The 16,864-nt window shown below is 41.8% G+C and overlaps 2 protein-coding genes across 2 annotated transcripts; one reads left to right on the forward strand and one right to left on the reverse strand.

Annotated features, from left to right (window-relative positions):
• The first annotated feature begins 1,966 nt into the window (after nucleotides 1–1,966).
• On the forward strand, nucleotides 1,967–9,553 carry LOC133510763 (Y+L amino acid transporter 2). Its single transcript, XM_061839080.1, has 10 exons — nucleotides 1,967–2,192; nucleotides 4,329–4,843; nucleotides 5,279–5,404; nucleotides 5,634–5,778; nucleotides 6,103–6,226; nucleotides 6,380–6,483; nucleotides 6,582–6,678; nucleotides 6,777–6,926; nucleotides 8,422–8,605; nucleotides 8,687–9,553. Exons 2-10 carry the CDS (start codon nucleotides 4,342–4,344, stop codon nucleotides 8,755–8,757), a joined length of 1,503 nt encoding a protein of 500 aa, XP_061695064.1. The 5' UTR covers nucleotides 1,967–2,192; nucleotides 4,329–4,341; the 3' UTR covers nucleotides 8,758–9,553.
• Nucleotides 9,554–10,513: 960 nt separating this feature from the next.
• wu:fc46h12 (uncharacterized protein LOC568958 homolog) lies at nucleotides 10,514–15,956 on the reverse strand. The gene is made up of 5 exons (XM_061840500.1): nucleotides 15,845–15,956; nucleotides 12,813–12,921; nucleotides 12,079–12,189; nucleotides 11,402–11,480; nucleotides 10,514–10,728 (listed from the first exon to the last, which is right to left on the reverse strand). Exons 1-5 carry the CDS (start codon nucleotides 15,940–15,942, stop codon nucleotides 10,637–10,639), a joined length of 489 nt encoding a protein of 162 aa, XP_061696484.1. The 5' UTR covers nucleotides 15,943–15,956; the 3' UTR covers nucleotides 10,514–10,636.
• Nucleotides 15,957–16,864: the final 908 nt, after the last annotated feature.

Consider the following 16,864-nt stretch of genomic DNA (forward strand, 5'->3'; position numbering starts at 1 on the left):
AGTCGTGAAGTTTAAAAAAAAAAAAGATTCTTGAACTTTTGGGTTCAGGGACCACTAATGGGGAATTTATTTTTAAAGAGCCCCTATCATTTACACCAATTACACGTAACCGCAAAATGCATCCCTTAAAAATGTCCTAGGAATTAAAAAGTAAGTTAAAGGTCAAGTGTCATCCCTTTTAACATTCTAACATAGATATTGTAATGAAAAATACATATAACATTATTCACTTCAATGTCTATACGAAAAAATAAATATGAGCAGAGAGCGCGTCATCCATGCGCAAAGTTGCGGAAGTCTCATTCAACATCCAAGTGGACGCCATATTGGCTGCATCTCCAGTCCGTGACGTCACCCCGGGATGTCACATTCGCCATTGAAAACACGCTGTGGCGCCTACTGTGGGAGACGAACCCCTTCTGAAACAGAAGCTCTTTTCGAAGAAGAGAACATCTCACAACCGAGTGAAGTTACCAGGGCAATATTACCCAGGCCCAGCGCCGCGACAAGCCATCCCCAGCCGACAAGGCCAGCAGCTGACTCGGCCGGCTCGGCCTTGTCAGCCAGGATGGCTCATTTTCGGCGCCGTGGTGGCTTATCACGGCGCTGAACCGGGCCGCTTAATGGTGTTGCCGTGGCACGCGGCTGAGTGCGCTATTGCCAGCAGCATTGTTCATAGCAGCTCCCGTCCGCGAGCCCAGCGCGGCAGCCTTTGTCGGCGACACTTCGACACATTTAGCACCCCTGTCATACGTACACCGATCTTTTATTACGTTATGAGAGACGGATTATGTGGTACGCCCCAAACTATTTTTATTTTTTTTAGTAGCTGTATAGACACCTACCTGTCGTTTGGGACCCACGGAGCTCTAGTCCTTTGCACCTGTGGAATCCATTTTTCACAACGAACCGGGTCTCTTGGAAACTTATGAAGGGTAAATCCATCCTACCGAGTGTTCGCGGAATATCCAGCAATGCAACGAGCCGGTATTTTGGCTAACACGAAGGAATAACGAGCTACCTTCCCGGAGGTAAAACTAATAGAAACAAACGAGTCCTCTTGAAGGCGGTCCTGCCCCGTACGTCACTTCCTGCTTCTTCTCGAAAACAAATCCCTCGAGAGGATTTTCATGACGGGAGTTTCAAAAATCCACATATGTCAAAATCATGTTTTGTGCTGAAAAAACAGATGGGTCCATCTGGCTGCTGTTTTTTCAAAAATAACATACTAAAAATCACTCATTTCATGACACTTGACCTTTAATTTCAATTTTAAAAAAGCCTCCACTAACGAGTGCTGTAGGCATGTCTATAAATGCGTTAAATCATGGCATCTGAAAAATGCTACTTCTCCTAGCTAGCATCCTTCTAATACCTACACTTCCCAACATTTGAACCACAAGAAAAATTATATATATTCCATAAAGCAATAACGATGTGCGAACCACCAACTAACACACGATTCAACCTAACAGATGCATTTTTCTTTTGTTTGTGTGGGCGTAGCTAGAAAGCTAACTGCTACTGCACAGGTAGCAATGGATATGCCCCCCACGCACCACCCCAAATCAGGAAGAATGATAGGGTGGGGGAAAAATCCTCATGAGAGCGAGCTCAAGAATTCAGCACTGCTTAGTCTTTTCATGTTGTCAGCAGTTATCTTCGAGTATAAATAAACAAACCTCTGAATTTACCTCAGGGGCTCTTTTTACTGCGGGTTGCCCTTAATTTCATTTTCTTGCTGTGAATAACTTCACTTGTATATTTAGCTGCAGTACAATATGTGGATCCAATCAGCATCAAAGGGCTATCTATATATAGCAAGTTTCTATATGAGTACTTGAAGTGCTGGTACAAGTTGACTTTGTTGAGTTTTGACCCAGTAGTGTCCTGTTCTGTGGGGGGGAGTCAGGCTCATCTGGTTCTACCCTGCGACTGAAAATAGCACAGACGGGAACAAGAGAAAGTAGTTTTGCACGGAGCTGGGAAAAACACATGTGAGATGTAGTTGAACAAACCCGTAGGGATTGCCTCACCGGCTGTCTCGTTGAGTCCTGCTCACATGTGAGCCCACGAATGTCTCACGGCTGTGTTCTGAGGAGCTCCAGTGGCCCATGAGTGTGACATTAGTAACCCAGAGGGACAAAAAAAAAAGAAAAACGAAAACAAGAGCAGTTCATCCGAACAATAACGTAAGTAACTCCCCATCTTTCTCATTTTCTTTGTTTTGATAGTCCTGGACTAGACCACAGAGGTAAATGTCCCCGTTGCTGATCCCAAGTAGGAATTTGATAGGTCGCATGACCTTTTTATTGTATGACTTTGTTCATGGACAGAGGATTTTGGTCATTTGGCAGCATGGAGTAGAAGTTCACTGTGGGAAATGTAAGGGTTGAGGTGGCTGACGGAAAAACTTTAGAAATGGAGGGGGAGGGGGTCAGAGTTCTTCGGGGGACGACTTCTACCATCTAAAAAAAAATTGTTGATGTGGGGTGCGGATAAAATTTTTTTTAAAAATCTAGTCCTCAGCCAGGGTGTTGTGCCCGAGCAAAGGGGCACATCACACATTAGGGCCTCAGTAGTTTTGGACGGCCCTTTTTACTATTTTGAGGGCAATTTTTACCACTTGGAGTTTATTTTTTGCTGCCTGAAAACTACTATCAGCAAAGGTACACATATGAACGTGAAGAGGTCAGATTTAATTGAAATGATAATAATTTATTCAGGCGTTATTTCAAGAAGCGTAACATCCTGGAAATGTTATATTTTGAAATGTACTTGTTAAAATATGACACTGGCATAAGTACAGGTATTTGAAAAGGGTGAAAACAGGATTGTTTTAGACCAAAAGGCATATTGTTTGTGGAATAAAGCCCTATTTATTCTTTAGAATGAAGACACAAATTTCTTTTGAGAACGCCATCCAATTTCTAAGAGAATTAAATTGTCTTTTCCATAGCAAAAGACGTAATATCGTTAGAATGGCATTGTATTTACAAATCCAACTATTGTATTAAATCATGAGTTTATGCAAAAATCACGGGCAAGCGGCGCAGGGGCAGACCCAAATGCAGGACTCCGAGACGAGGACATGATGATAAGCATGGTTTTATTCCGAACTGAGGTCGTATACCAATAAGCAGTCCAAAAGATGCAGAAGCACAAAAATGCTAGGCTATAGGCAAGATCCAAAAACATGAAGCATGGTCCCATGACAACGAGGCAACACTTGACACGTGAACAAAATGTAACAAGGCTATGGGGGCACAGATATGCTGTGACAAGTGGATACTCTGCACAAAATTTGTGACTTACACACAGTAGCAGAGTATCCCAAATTGCAGTAATGCAATGCAATGAACTGGCAAATGCTGGTGACACATTCAAAACTCTAATTAGTGTCCATTGTAACGCAGCTGTGTGACACCTGTCAGAGGTGATAGCACCCAGGGCAGTGGTTTGGCCATGCCCCTTAAAGAGAAAAAAAAAGAACAAAGCTTTTTAATTTGTCTAAAAATATGACATTCTTCTCCACGGTGGCCGTAAAGTGCAAACACAAAAACAAAAGTGTTCCCATTTTTGCTTTACTGTTTGCACGTTACAGCCACCGTACTTCTCTCTCTGAACTTTGATTTTATCCATCCATCCATTTTCTTAACCGCTTATCCTCACAAGGGTCGCTGGGAGTGCTATCCCAGCTGTCATCGGGCAGGAGGCAGGGTACACCCAGAACTGGTTGCCAGCCAATCGCAGGGCACATGGAGACAGAGAACAGTCGCACTCACAATCACACCCAGGGGCAATTTAGAGTCTCCGAGTAATGTCGCATGTTTTTGGGATGTGGGAGGAAACCGGAGTGCCCGGAGAAAACCCACGCAGGCACAGGAAGAACATGCAAACTCCACACAGGCGGGGCCGGGATCGAACCCGGGTCCTCAGAACTGTGAGGCCAATGATTTCCAGCTGATCCACCATGCCGCCAACTTTTGCGTTACTATCATACGATTACAAATTTATCTTGGACAAACACAAATGGCTTGCTCTTGTAAAATCATGGCTTTTCATCTTGAGAAAATTTTTTTACTCTTGTCAGAATTTTATTCTGATAACAGGACTTTTTCTCTAAATTTATTGTAATGGTTTGTTATTTTTTTGTCATAAAGATGAGGCAACTTTTTAATCGATATGGCATTTAAGCTTTAATTATGTTTATTTGGCATTTGTATTCTCAGCGTGTACTTGTTAAAAGAATGACCCCCTGACCAAAAAGCGGCCCTGATATTCTGACATCTCCCCAATTAAATTCTGCTCTGTGATACCGTCCTCAGCAGTGTCTGAATAATGAGCGATATAAGAGAGAAGATGGCGGCCATAACCCAGACGATCTGCCCGAGAAGCCGAGTTCCATCCGACGAGGACTTAAAGGCTTCAAAAGTGCAGATGAAGAGAGAAATCTCTCTGGTGAACGGGATCTGTCTCATCGTGGGCAACATGATCGGCTCCGGGATCTTCGTCTCCCCGAAGGGAGTGCTCATGCACAGCACCTCTTTCGGGCTCTCCTTGCTGATCTGGGCTCTCGGGGGCATCTTCTCGGTCTTTGGGGCCCTGTGCTACGCCGAGCTGGGCACCACCATCACCAAGTCCGGAGCCAGCTACGCCTACATCCTGGAGTCCTTCGGGGGCTTTCTGGCCTTCATCCGCCTGTGGACGTCCATCTTTTTGATGGAGCCGGCCAGCCAGGCCATCATTTCGCTGACCTTCGCCAACTACCTGGTTGAGGCTTACTACCCCACCTGCAGCCCTCCCCATAACGCTGTACGCCTCATTGCAGCAGCCTGCCTCTGTAAGTGTTGAGTATTTATTTCTGTACGTATTTATTTATTTGTTTGTTTGTTTATTCATTAATTTTTAAACGTTGATGGGGAATCCCAGCTCTCATTGGACAGGAGGCGGGGTAGACCCTGAACTGGTTGCCGGCCAATCGTAGAGCACATGGAGACAAACAAATATCCACTCTCACAATCAGACCTAGGGGCAGTTTAGAGTCTCCAATTGATGCAAGCATGTTTTTGGGATGTGGGAGGAAACCGGAGTACCCAGAGAAAACTCACGCAGGCAGGGGGAGACCATGCAAACTGCACACAATTGAACCTAGGTCCTCAGAACTGTGAAGCCAACTCTTTACAGCTGCTCCACCGTGCCGCCGCATCTTTGTGTAATGTCACAATTCTTGAAGGCCGCAATCCTTGAAATCTTGGCCTCTCTCTGTCTTCTCCAGGCATGCTCATCTTCATTAACTGCGCCTGTGTGAAATGGGGAACTCTGGTGCAGGACGTTTTCACTTATACTAAGATCTCAGCCCTGCTGCTCATTATAATGGTTGGGATCCTGAAATTGTCTGCTGGTAAGTTGCGCCGAATCACCAAACTGAATTACCGTATTTTACGCACGACAAGGCGCAACTCAAAGCCTTTCATTTTCTCAAAAGCCAACGGTGCGCCTTATATATGGGAAAAGTTTTTGAATAGGCCATTCATTGGAGGTGCGCCTCATAATGCGGTGCAGCTTATAGTGCGGAAAATACGGTAAGTTGATCAAAGCGGCTTTCACTTACTAAACTTCTCTTTGTCTAGGAGAGACGAAGAACTTTGAAAGTCCATTTGAGGGTTCCTCCACAGATCCCGGAGCCATCGCTCTGGCCCTTTACTCAGCTCTCTTCTCCTACTCTGGCTGGGACACGCTCAACTTTGTCACGGAGGAGATTCAGAATCCAGAGCGGTAAAAAGATTATTGTACTGAGAAAATTAAATACAACAACATGTAGTGAATGCAAAACACAGGTTCTGCATTTTGGAGGTCCTCTGCGCTGAACAATAATGTGATTTGTACACTTTAATCAATTAATCAATCAAGCGATCATCGTACTCTTCATACATGCGTAACTAGATCCAGTCTACGGCTACAATGGGTCGCATGTAACTAGTAAAGTTGAGTGGAAACAAACGAAAACATACTCCGACACTATCAATCGATCAGGCACGGCCATTTTTTTTTTTTTCTAAGAATCACGAATCGCTCTATCTATTGTTGCCCTTTTCGCAGCAATCTCCCCCTGGCAATCGCCATCTCCATGCCAATCGTGACCATCATTTACCTGCTGACCAACGTGGCCTACTACGTGGTTCTGGACATGCCCTCCCTGCTGGCCAGCGACGCCGTCGCTGTGGTGAGACGTCAACGGTCACTCCGCTGCTGAACGTTGTCGTGCTCTTCAGTCAAATGCTTCTGACTTCACATGTGTTTAGGCCCGTTGGGATGAAATGTGAGGTCAACTAATTGCGATGATTCGTAATGGTGTGTGAAAAATCTGATCACGCAGACTTTTGGGAACGAAGTTCTGGGACCATTCAAATGGATCATCCCGGTGTCAGTGGCCATGTCCTGCTACGGGGGACTCAATGCTTCCATCATTGCTGCTTCAAGGTACTTCTACTTGAGCACACAGCGTGAGTGCTTTTCCCAAGTCTGAAACAAATTTAGATAAAGCAGCAGAAAAATTCATAAATGTTATTTTGCTGCAGGTTGTTCTTTGTGGGTGCTCGAGAGGGCCACCTCCCTGACACCCTGAGTCTGATCCACCTGGAGCGCTACACACCCATCCCTGCACTCCTGTTCAACGTGAGGACATCAACACTTGAACTTGATCTGAGCTTCTTACGCAATCCATTCCGAAAAAGAAACGACTCGTTTGTTTTTGTTTTTTGGTCTCATTGCAGGGCTTGATGAGCCTCATTTTTCTGTGCGTGAAGGATGTGTTCCAGCTGATCAACTATTTTAGTTTCAGCTACTGGCTCTATGTGGGCCTATCTGTGGCCGGCCTCATCTATCTGCGCTTCACGCAGCCTGACAGACCCAGACCTCTGAAGGTGTCGTGTTTCTTTCTGCTTTTTGTCAATAGCAATATTCTTAAATGAATGCATGGTTAATAGTTGTGGGACGTGCTAATAAGATCACGTACACCTCCCAAATGCCTTAGATTAGTGGTTCTCAAACTTTTGACTCCAACTACTGGAGCTATGAACACCTGAAATGCTAAAATAAGTTAACATAATAATATAAGCACTGAGAGAAAGGTCAAGTAAAAATTATAACTAAACATTTTTTTAAAAAGAAAAAAAAAACGAACACAAACAATACTTGAGCATTAAATGCTAATGTATTGTACTAAAGAGTTAAATACAACTGAATTGCACAGAGGCAGTGATTTGTTGGTGCTCCACTAGAGGGCATCCACATACCACTAGTGGTACACGTACCTCACTTTGAGAGTACTGTAACTGCTTTAGATCATTGTGGAGTTTACATATTCATGTCACGAGTTGGAATGATTGCAATACAGTCGACCCCCAGATGGTCGCGGTTTGGCATTCGTGGTTTTTTTCGGGGGGACCTATTACCGTTATTTGTGAAACTCACATTATTTAGGTTTTTATTCAAATGGGATTTAGAAGGAGCGTCAAGATTCAAAAGTTGCACACAAGCCACTGTACAGGATCTGTATCAAAAAATGTAAATATTTCAAGCGCGTTTGTGACATTTTAGTCATTCTTGATCAGATTTCGTGACAATAAAATGAAGATACATTGTAATACAATAGGCGGCACGGTGGCTCAGCTTGTAAAGCGTTGGCCTCACAGTTCTGAGGTCCCGGATTCAATCCCGGACCTGCCTGTGTAGAGTTTGCATGTTTTTCCTGTGCATGCGTGGGTTTTCTCAGGGTACTCCGGTTTCCTCCCACATCCCAAAAACATGCAAGATCAATTTGACACTCTAAATTGCCCTTTCGGTGTGATTGTGAGTGCGGCTGTTTGTCTCTATGTGTGCTGCGATTGGCTGGCAACCAGTTCAGGGTCTACCCCGCCTCCTGCCCAATGAGAGCTGGGATTGGCTCCAGCACTCCTGGTGACCCTCGTGAGGATAAGTGGCAAAGCAAATGGATGGATGTAATACAATATAATATAACAACATTTCATCGTGGGATTTTCATGATTCACCACCGATTGAGTCGCTATTGAAAAATAATTTTTGAGCTTTACGATTCACTACTGAAGGTACAGGAGTGCACCGAACAGAATTACACAGTACAGTGCTCCATTACATCGTAAATTAGATTAGGATTATGAAGGCGGTCCCTTGACCTAAAAGTTTTGAGAACTCCTTGTACCAGATAGCGTGTATAGATACTGTGCCTGAACACACCACTGTTCAAATCATGAGTGACTTCTTCTTCTTCTCCTTCTTCTTTGTTCTGCATGTCGTACCAGGGCAGGACCGACTGCCGGAGAAAAAAAATCTCGTGTGTTTTTACACACTTGGCCATTAAAGCATGGTTGTGATTCTGATTCTGACTTCTCTCCACAGCTGACCTTGTTCTTCCCGTTCATCTACTGCCTGTGCAGCCTGTTCTTAGTCATTGTCCCCCTGTACGGCGACACCATCAACTCCCTGATCGGCATCGGCATCGCCCTCTCAGGGGTGCCCGTTTATTACGTAGCCATCCACCTGCCTGAGGAAAGGAGGCCCAAATTCTTGCGCACGCTAAACAGTAAGTTACTCAGATGATTCAAATGTCACGTTTTGGCCTCACTTTCTAAATGTCATCATCCTTCCCTTCCTCTTCGAACAGTCTTTGCTACCAGGAACACCCAAAAGCTCCTTTACTGCTGCCTGGCGCAACCAGGCGGCAAAGGGCAGTGAGCTCGGGACAAACAGCAGCGTCGCGAGGCCGCCCACTTTTCAGGCGAAGGAGCTGACGTTTTGTCTGGCCGTGAGCAGAAAAACAACGCCCCGAATGTGTCTGCGGACACATGTCGCATACCAGGTCAAGTTTAAAAAAAACCCTGCCATATCAGATGACAGCTGAGGGCGCAGGCACTTGTGACTTGTGCAAGCAATACACACTACTCACAAAATGTTAGGAGGATACGGACAGAGCCCTGCCAAGAATAGCCAAAATCTGCAAGGTAGTGAAGCCTAAATCAGAATGTTTGAAATTGAATTTAGATGTGAAAAGATGGTGGCAAAGCATATCTTTCGATCAAAGGTGTGTCCTGACTCGATGAAGCTCCTCCTCTCACTTGGCATATGTGCTTGGCACCAAGATGCCAGAAGATGGCACCAAAGACATATTTTTATATTTGACATGGCTTTCGGATGAGCACAAAAACTCAAAGAAGGAAAAGATAGGTTCCCACATGACATCCACAAAAAGGCACATTTGTAAATGCCGAACTGGGATAGCCAAAACTTCGCTCTGTTGGCTTTCTGGGTGAATTTTCATTATGAACTGAAAATGCACTGCAGCCTAATTTCATTTGGCTTCTGAACTTTTGAGGTCCAACTCTTTACTGTTTCAGTATTTTTCACTGTTCTCTAACAAAGCGCTAAATGGAAACATCCGGGACAGATACTTGAACCACATTCTTTCAAAAGTTTGGAGGAGGTCAAATTTAGTTCACTTGCTAAATGTTATAGCACGTTTTAGGTTCATCTTGAATTTCTCCGAAAAGCCCACTTTCCCCAACATTCGAGGAGTAGTGTAAATTCTCTCCAGGGATCATTAAGTATCTTCCGTGAGGATTAAGAAGTTTGCAGATTGTTTGTTTTACTAAAAACCAAACTGTAAGAGCCTTTTACAATGCATGGACTTATTATTATACTATACTTATTATTCTGACCTTTGAGGTCATTTGTAGAGACTGTACAATGATGCGTTTTGTGATTTTACACAATGAACAGGACTTTATGAATAAGTGAAGTTCAACAAATGTTTCAGAGTGAGCGACTTTTATCGCATTTATGTTATTGATTGTAATGAATCCTTAAATGTTCTTCCCCCTATGTATCGGGGGTTTTTTTGCGCCACCACACACCAGACTATAGTGAGGATAAGCAGTTCAGAAAATTGATGGGAAGCTAAATATCATTTCTCAAACAGTGTAATTAATATCTAATCGGAGCACTTATTTGGTGGTCAATGTTTTTATTTGTGACCTCTTAGACACATGGGAGTATGACATAGTATGTAGTAGTACACAAGGATTCATGGGTTGACCAAGAGTTACAACACAAACATTCAAATCAGAGTTGATACTGTCTCCCGAGAGTTTTACTAACTGTAATATTTCTGGAAAATAGTAAATGGAACCCAGGATGTATTGTGTAAAAATACGAACTATACAGGGAAATATCGTATTCCTCTTAGAGTTTTGCTCAATTTTTATCCTAATTTGTTTCAGTGTAATCTGATTTCCATGGCGACTTTCAATTTGTTTTCAATTTTTTTGGTGTAGCTTTTTCTGTGTTTTTAGCCTCATATTTATTGAAAACCAACATATAATGCATTTGACAGCATGAATAAAATACAACAGGTGCTAATGTAAGAGTAAATATTGATGGTAGTCTAATAGCAGAAATGGTTTTCATTAAAATGACAATCAGGAAATAGCTTTTCTCACCCTACATAGTTAGTATGCAAGTATTTTTGCTGCTAGTCTAAAATAAAATGTCAGAAAGAAGAGAAAAAAAAACAAGTGCTTTCTGATGTTTTCCCAGCTTGCCAATTTTCACATTTTGTTCATGGCGAGGTGCAGTTGGCATTTTCAAAGCCAGCACAGATCCATTTGTTGGTGAAGCGTTTGTATCCCTCAGCGTCAATCAGGTCACTTCCTGAAAGAAAACACGTACATGATGTGGTACACACCATCTGGAGCGGTTTGCAATAAATGTTTCTAATAACATGACAAAAAAAGAAAAAAAAATGCCGTTTATGTCAGTGAGGACCAGCGGTGGTATGGCCTTGTGAGGCTTTTTTTTTTTTTTATGTCTGATTGGTCACAGAAAAGGTCCAATTGCAAAGATATTTGAAGTGACATGGGCCAGCAGACAGAGATTAGATTGACTTGGCCACACATAAGGGCTACAATCTGATGAGACTAAAATAAAATAAAGTAAAATAACACAGAACTGGAAGCAGAACAGTCAAGGGAAAGGCAATGAAATGAAGACATTAGACTATTGGTAATAAATAAATACAATTTTATGAAATGAATGTCAGAATTTAGGTTTAAAATGTAGGCCAGTGCTTCTGATTGTGTTTAGGTGAGCAGACAGCCCACCAAATAAAATCTTCATATTTCTTCATAATCCCATTTGGTTACATGAGCAGAGATTATCAATTCACTCTAATAGTTTACTGAAAATTCCCCAACTCAAATGGAAGGTTTCTGAATCTTTTTACGAAGATGTGATGGCTATTTGCCATGCCTTTGCCATTCTATTTACAAGCAAGGCAGTAATGTGGGTTCCTGTGCACATGTACAGTGTACCGGACCACACTGACCGTCTATCAGGTTCTGGAGGCTGCAGAAGTTGGTACTGTTATCTGCAGGATCTTTGGAGGGCTCACACATTCCTTCTCCCTGTAAATGACCGACACATTTTAAACAAATATCAATTGAATAAAGCGTAACTAATAAAGGAAAATCTTCTCCTTAGCATACTGCCCGTGAGGATGTTTTTTCATGCATCCTTTGTTATATCTATGGTGTAAAATTGTGAATACGCTTGCCAATAAGGCACAATTTTGAATGTGTGTAAAGGTTGCATTTGACAGGAGTGACTCACAAAAATCATCTTGGCAAAAAGTAAACCGTTTTTTTGCTTTGAAAAATGAGGCCAATTGTTCTGGTGTCGTTATAAAACCAGAAAAAAAGGGATATCATTATCTGTCAGCAAATTATATTTTCGAGTTTGTAAAAATAAAACATGATTATTAGCTACAGCTATTTTTAAATCCTTAGTCTTTCATTTTTACTAGTTTAAAAAAAAAAGAGGTAACATGATGCTCATATTGAATGGCACGAATGCAAAGTAAAGGCCCTCAAAAATTTTTCGATTTTTCCAATAATCCAGGAGTTATTGTATGACATAATTGACACTTCACTTTCAAAAGAAAAAAAACCACAACAATGTACCAAAACAAACAGTTTGAGATGCTAACAATCGTAAATAACGTACGGTCACTTTGCAAACGGTGGACTGCTCCAGAAGAAACTGCAGGTCATTGACTTTCTTGGTTTTTGGAGACGTGTGCGTGGCTGTTATCTGGTTCGGAGCGGTCGAAACAAGCTGTGGCGAGTTTTGAATTCACACAGAAATATTTTTAATGCCACCGTGGAGATAGTTGTAGTCATGTGTGATCATGGCAGGCCAACGTTACGTTGGCGCAATTGATTAGTATCATTTAGCAAGATTTTTATCAGGGCACATCACAAATGAGATGTTACTGAGAAGAGAAGAAATGAAAACATTGTCCTGTCCCCTCAAGCGTGTCATGGAGATTTTTCCATTTCTCTTTTGCTTTTTCCAGATGCCGAACTCCTGACTGGCCACAATATTAGGTACACCTTCAAACTCCACTGACATTAAGGAGCACATAAGAGTGCTTTGACATATGATGCTACTTTGGTCTGTGATCTCAAAACACCTTTGTCCATTGAAATGAATGGAAATTATATTAATCGGTTCCATCCCTCCATAAAACACAAACAAATATTTTGGTAATGTGTTTTTCCAAAAGATGGATATTGCCAAATCATATCCCCTAATTTCAGATCTTAAATGCTCTTGAGCAAGACGCTCCACTAGTTTCTTCTTGATCTGGAAATTAGCTCACTTTTAAAAAGAATGTACAAATGTACCTAACAGAATGACAGGTCAGGGTAGTATTTTTTTTTTAAAAACAGTCTGACTTCATATGAGCATGTCTCTCCTGCGTCGAGGCAGCTTTGCTGGATCTGCCAGGCCTTGATCTGATTGACCAATGCTCCATAAACATCTTCACACGGGATACCAAACAACCTGCAAAGCAGAGAGCAAAACCGTTGTTTTTTTTTTGTTTTTTTTTTTTTTGTATATTTACACAATCTGTCATTGACCGTAGCAGTTAAAAAGTTAACATTAGGTGACATTTGTTCATCTAACAATGAACAAAATGTTCCACCATCAAAATGGTTTATCTTGGAAGTCCTACATGAGAATAAAAATGCGGGGGAAATCTTGGCTAAAACTTACGCAAACCTCTTCCCCCTGACATACAGTTCATGTCATACAGAATTAAAATACATGCAAAATTTATTTCATACAGCTGTGATCAGAAGTTTACATTCACTCGCCACAGCTCATAATAATTTGGGGCTTTAAATTATTTATTCAAAAAGTATTATTATTTAATGATTATTGCACATACATTATGGGTCATTTCCCAAAACAAAAATTGGGTAATCATAATGACAACAACCAGAACCTGATGCCAAACTTGCCGGGTTCTGTTGCAATCTACTGTAGAAAACAATGACGAGTCTTTGCCGGAAAAAAGTTGCTCGTCAATGGTGATGTACCGGCCTGGAATGTAAGATGTGATGAGGTTGCCAATGAAAGATCGGAGATGGCATCAAACATGTCAGTCCCAACTCCTTCACTGCACGTCCTTGTCATCGAAGCGCAGGTCTTGCATGAGGTCTTTGAAGCGGTTTCGCACCAGTTTTGCTGACTATGCGTCAGGCAGGGATGAAAGTTTGATCCCCCCGCGCAAGTGGAGCGTGCCAATGAAAGCCATTAGTCCTTGGAAGGCCAGGAACCTGCTGTAAGGCCGTGTCTGACGCAACCCAAGAATGATGAAACAGAGGAAACTCTGGAAAGGACTCAACACCATTTTTCTGACCAACGCAGGTGGGTCCCCATCCTATGTAATACTCAAATGGGATGTGATGGAGGGGCCTTTCCACCTCTTCTGGTGCTTTTGGCTTCTCTGTTGGCCCAATGGGTATCTTCAGTCAACCTCTCTTTTCTGGTCCCGGTGAAGTCTCATCTGTATGGTGATTATATTTTTGAGATGTGAGCGATGAAAACCTCAACCGAGGTTGGAAATCTATGCAAAGCTATCCTTTGAATTGTGCTTGGAGAACATCTCAAGTGTACCTCCTCGGCATTGATTTAGGATTATTTTCATCTTTTCTGAAAGCATGACTGCATAATCACCATATCAAAATGGGATGTTTTGGAAAGCTTACCAGAAGATATTTTAGTCTGAACAGAACTGAAAGGCAATGTCTTCTCCAGCGGGTCTTCAAGGGTGGACTTGGAGAATTCTTTAGGTGGCACCAGGAATAAGTACTTATATGTGCACACTGGTAGTATGTGAAGCAGCAGTTATGAAAGCAAATATTCAGAAACGCTGCCGGCTTCTCTTGGCCCCTGCTTATCTAAGATGGACTGATGAAAAGTGGAAAAGTGTTCTGTGGTCCAACGAGACCACATTTCAAATTGTTTTGGGAAATTATGGAGGTCGTATCCTCCGAGCCAAAGAGTAAAAGAACCATGTGGACTGTTATGGAGGTAAAGTTCAAAAGTCAGCATCTGTGATGGTATGGGACTGCTTTAGTGCCAATGGCATGGGTAACTTACAAATCTGTGAAGGCACAATTAATGGTAAGAGATCCATACAGGTTTTGGAGAAACATATGCTGCCATCCAAGCTACATCGTTTTCACACCATTGCTTATTTTAGCAAAATAATTCCAAATCACATTCTGTATGTTACAACATCGCAGCTTTGTAGTAAAACGGTGTGTGTACTAGACTGGGCAGCCTGAAGTCCAGACCTGTCACCCATTGAAAATGTGTGGTGCATTATAGAGGATGAAATAAGACAATGGAGACCCCCAACTGTTGAAGAGCTGAACCTGTGTATCAAACAAGAATGGGAAACAATTACAACTACAAAGCTTCAATAATTCCTGTCCTCAGCTCCCAAATGTTTATTATGATAAAAGAAAAGGTGATGTAAAAGCGCTGGTAAAACATTTTTTGGAAACTGTTGCAGCCATAAACTTGCAAATTAAAATGTACACATGCCACTCAGATACATACAAGAATATACATGAAGAATATAAAAAGTACCACAATAGAACATTTCAAAATACTAATTCAAAAATACTTTACTGTCTTTCGGCATGTCCTGTTTGGGGTAGCCACAGCGTGTCATCTCAGATGAACGCTCAGATTTGTTTGGCACAGTTTTTACGCCGGATGCCCTTCCTGACGATAACCCTCTCAGGGAGTGGAGGCCGGAGTGAGAAACGAACTCATGAGCCCTGGTTTACCAAACCAATGCTATAACCACTGAGCTACGGGGCCCCAATTAAAAATAAATAAATACATCAATAAACTACTGTAAATAAATGCAATTCCAAAATAAAAACACTATCAAAAAAGTCAATGTCGGTTTTGACTTTGGACTGCAGAAGAAATGGGATTTCTAATCACATCATTGTTTTCCAATTACAATTGCCCAATAGTCTGAGTGGTGACAATATCCAAATCCACTTCACATTTTCTGTTGGGCCTAACCTGCAAACTGCGCAGAAAAAAAAGACACGTGAGGCCTGTTGAAGGTTGAGCCATTAGTATTTTGTGTTTTAATTATCAACTCACACACTGTGCCGTTGACCCAAACATGTTTGGATAACAGCTTTCTGTTCCCACAAAAGTCAAAGGGAAGGCGATTATCCCTCATTTGAAAGCAGACCGCACAGCCTTTTGGCCGTCCTCTAGGCACAGTACCGGGATTAAGACAATTTTTTTCTCAGTATTAACTTATGATGCAACCCTCCCCCCCAAAAAAATGTTACAGAATGATACAGAACTAAAGATGCGCAGCATGACAGCTGGAAGCTTCCAAGTTAATACGTTACAATAACAAAACAAAGAAACATTCTCTTACCACTTGATTTTGCACTGCGCTGTGCCACCCGCCAGCAAAATGGGGACAGTTGCCCCCAAAACGACAACCGATGCAGTCAATAATAATTTTAGGTACATATTGTGCTGTGTGCTCCCCGGCTGTCCACTCAAAGCGATCCAAAGGCTGGAAAAGACAACTCACAGCTCATGTGGAACACTGGAGAAGAAAAGCATCCCAAATGGATTCACTCAAGCCAGGACATGAGAACATAAAACTCATCTTTCCTCATACCATCAGAGGCAAGTTGCAAGTAAAACAAATATTTCAGTTTACAAGGCTACTTGTTGTGTTTTTGACCAGGAAACGATGACCTGTTCCTCTTAGTTATAGTTCTATTTAATTGCTGGAGTTGCCCGCTTTTTGTTTGCATTCTGTAAGTTCCCTTAGTTAATTACCAACAGTGAGCAACAAAGACCTGTGCTCCAAAGACAGAGAGGACAAAGGTATTTGTATTGTAGAAGTAGCACAGATACTTGCATAAAAAAAGAAGAAACACCAAGAAAAATCCTTTGCGAAAGAAAAGAAATACAGTCTGAAATGTATTTAAGTATAGAATTAAAAAAACGGGACTTGAGGCCATTCACTCAAAAAGACTTACTGTAGTTTTGTAGTCTAGATTATATACTGTAGTATATGTGCACTTTTCTGTCTTACTGCAGGAAGATATCACAAGTGATCGGATAATGCCAAAGTTTTTATTTCAAATGTCTTTTGATAAAGTCAGAGTGTCGCACATCATCACTGCAAATGGGATGTTTAGTCTTATTATCTTTTAAGCACTTTATTACCGAGTTGAGCATACATTGTATTACAAACTGAACTGACACTAGAAATGTTTGGAGACGAGAAGTTTTTTTTACAGATTTAGGGCTTTGTGAATTGTGAATTTAACAACAATACCGTTGATTATCTAAAATAGGAAATCAATTGGATGTTTATTACTCGGTGACATTTTTTACTTTCTCGTGTATTCATAATTGCTCTTTAACGAAGGAAAAT

This window comes from Syngnathoides biaculeatus, chromosome 13 (genome assembly GCF_019802595.1).
Source record: "Syngnathoides biaculeatus isolate LvHL_M chromosome 13, ASM1980259v1, whole genome shotgun sequence".
Classification (NCBI taxonomy): domain Eukaryota; kingdom Metazoa; phylum Chordata; class Actinopteri; order Syngnathiformes; family Syngnathidae; genus Syngnathoides; species Syngnathoides biaculeatus.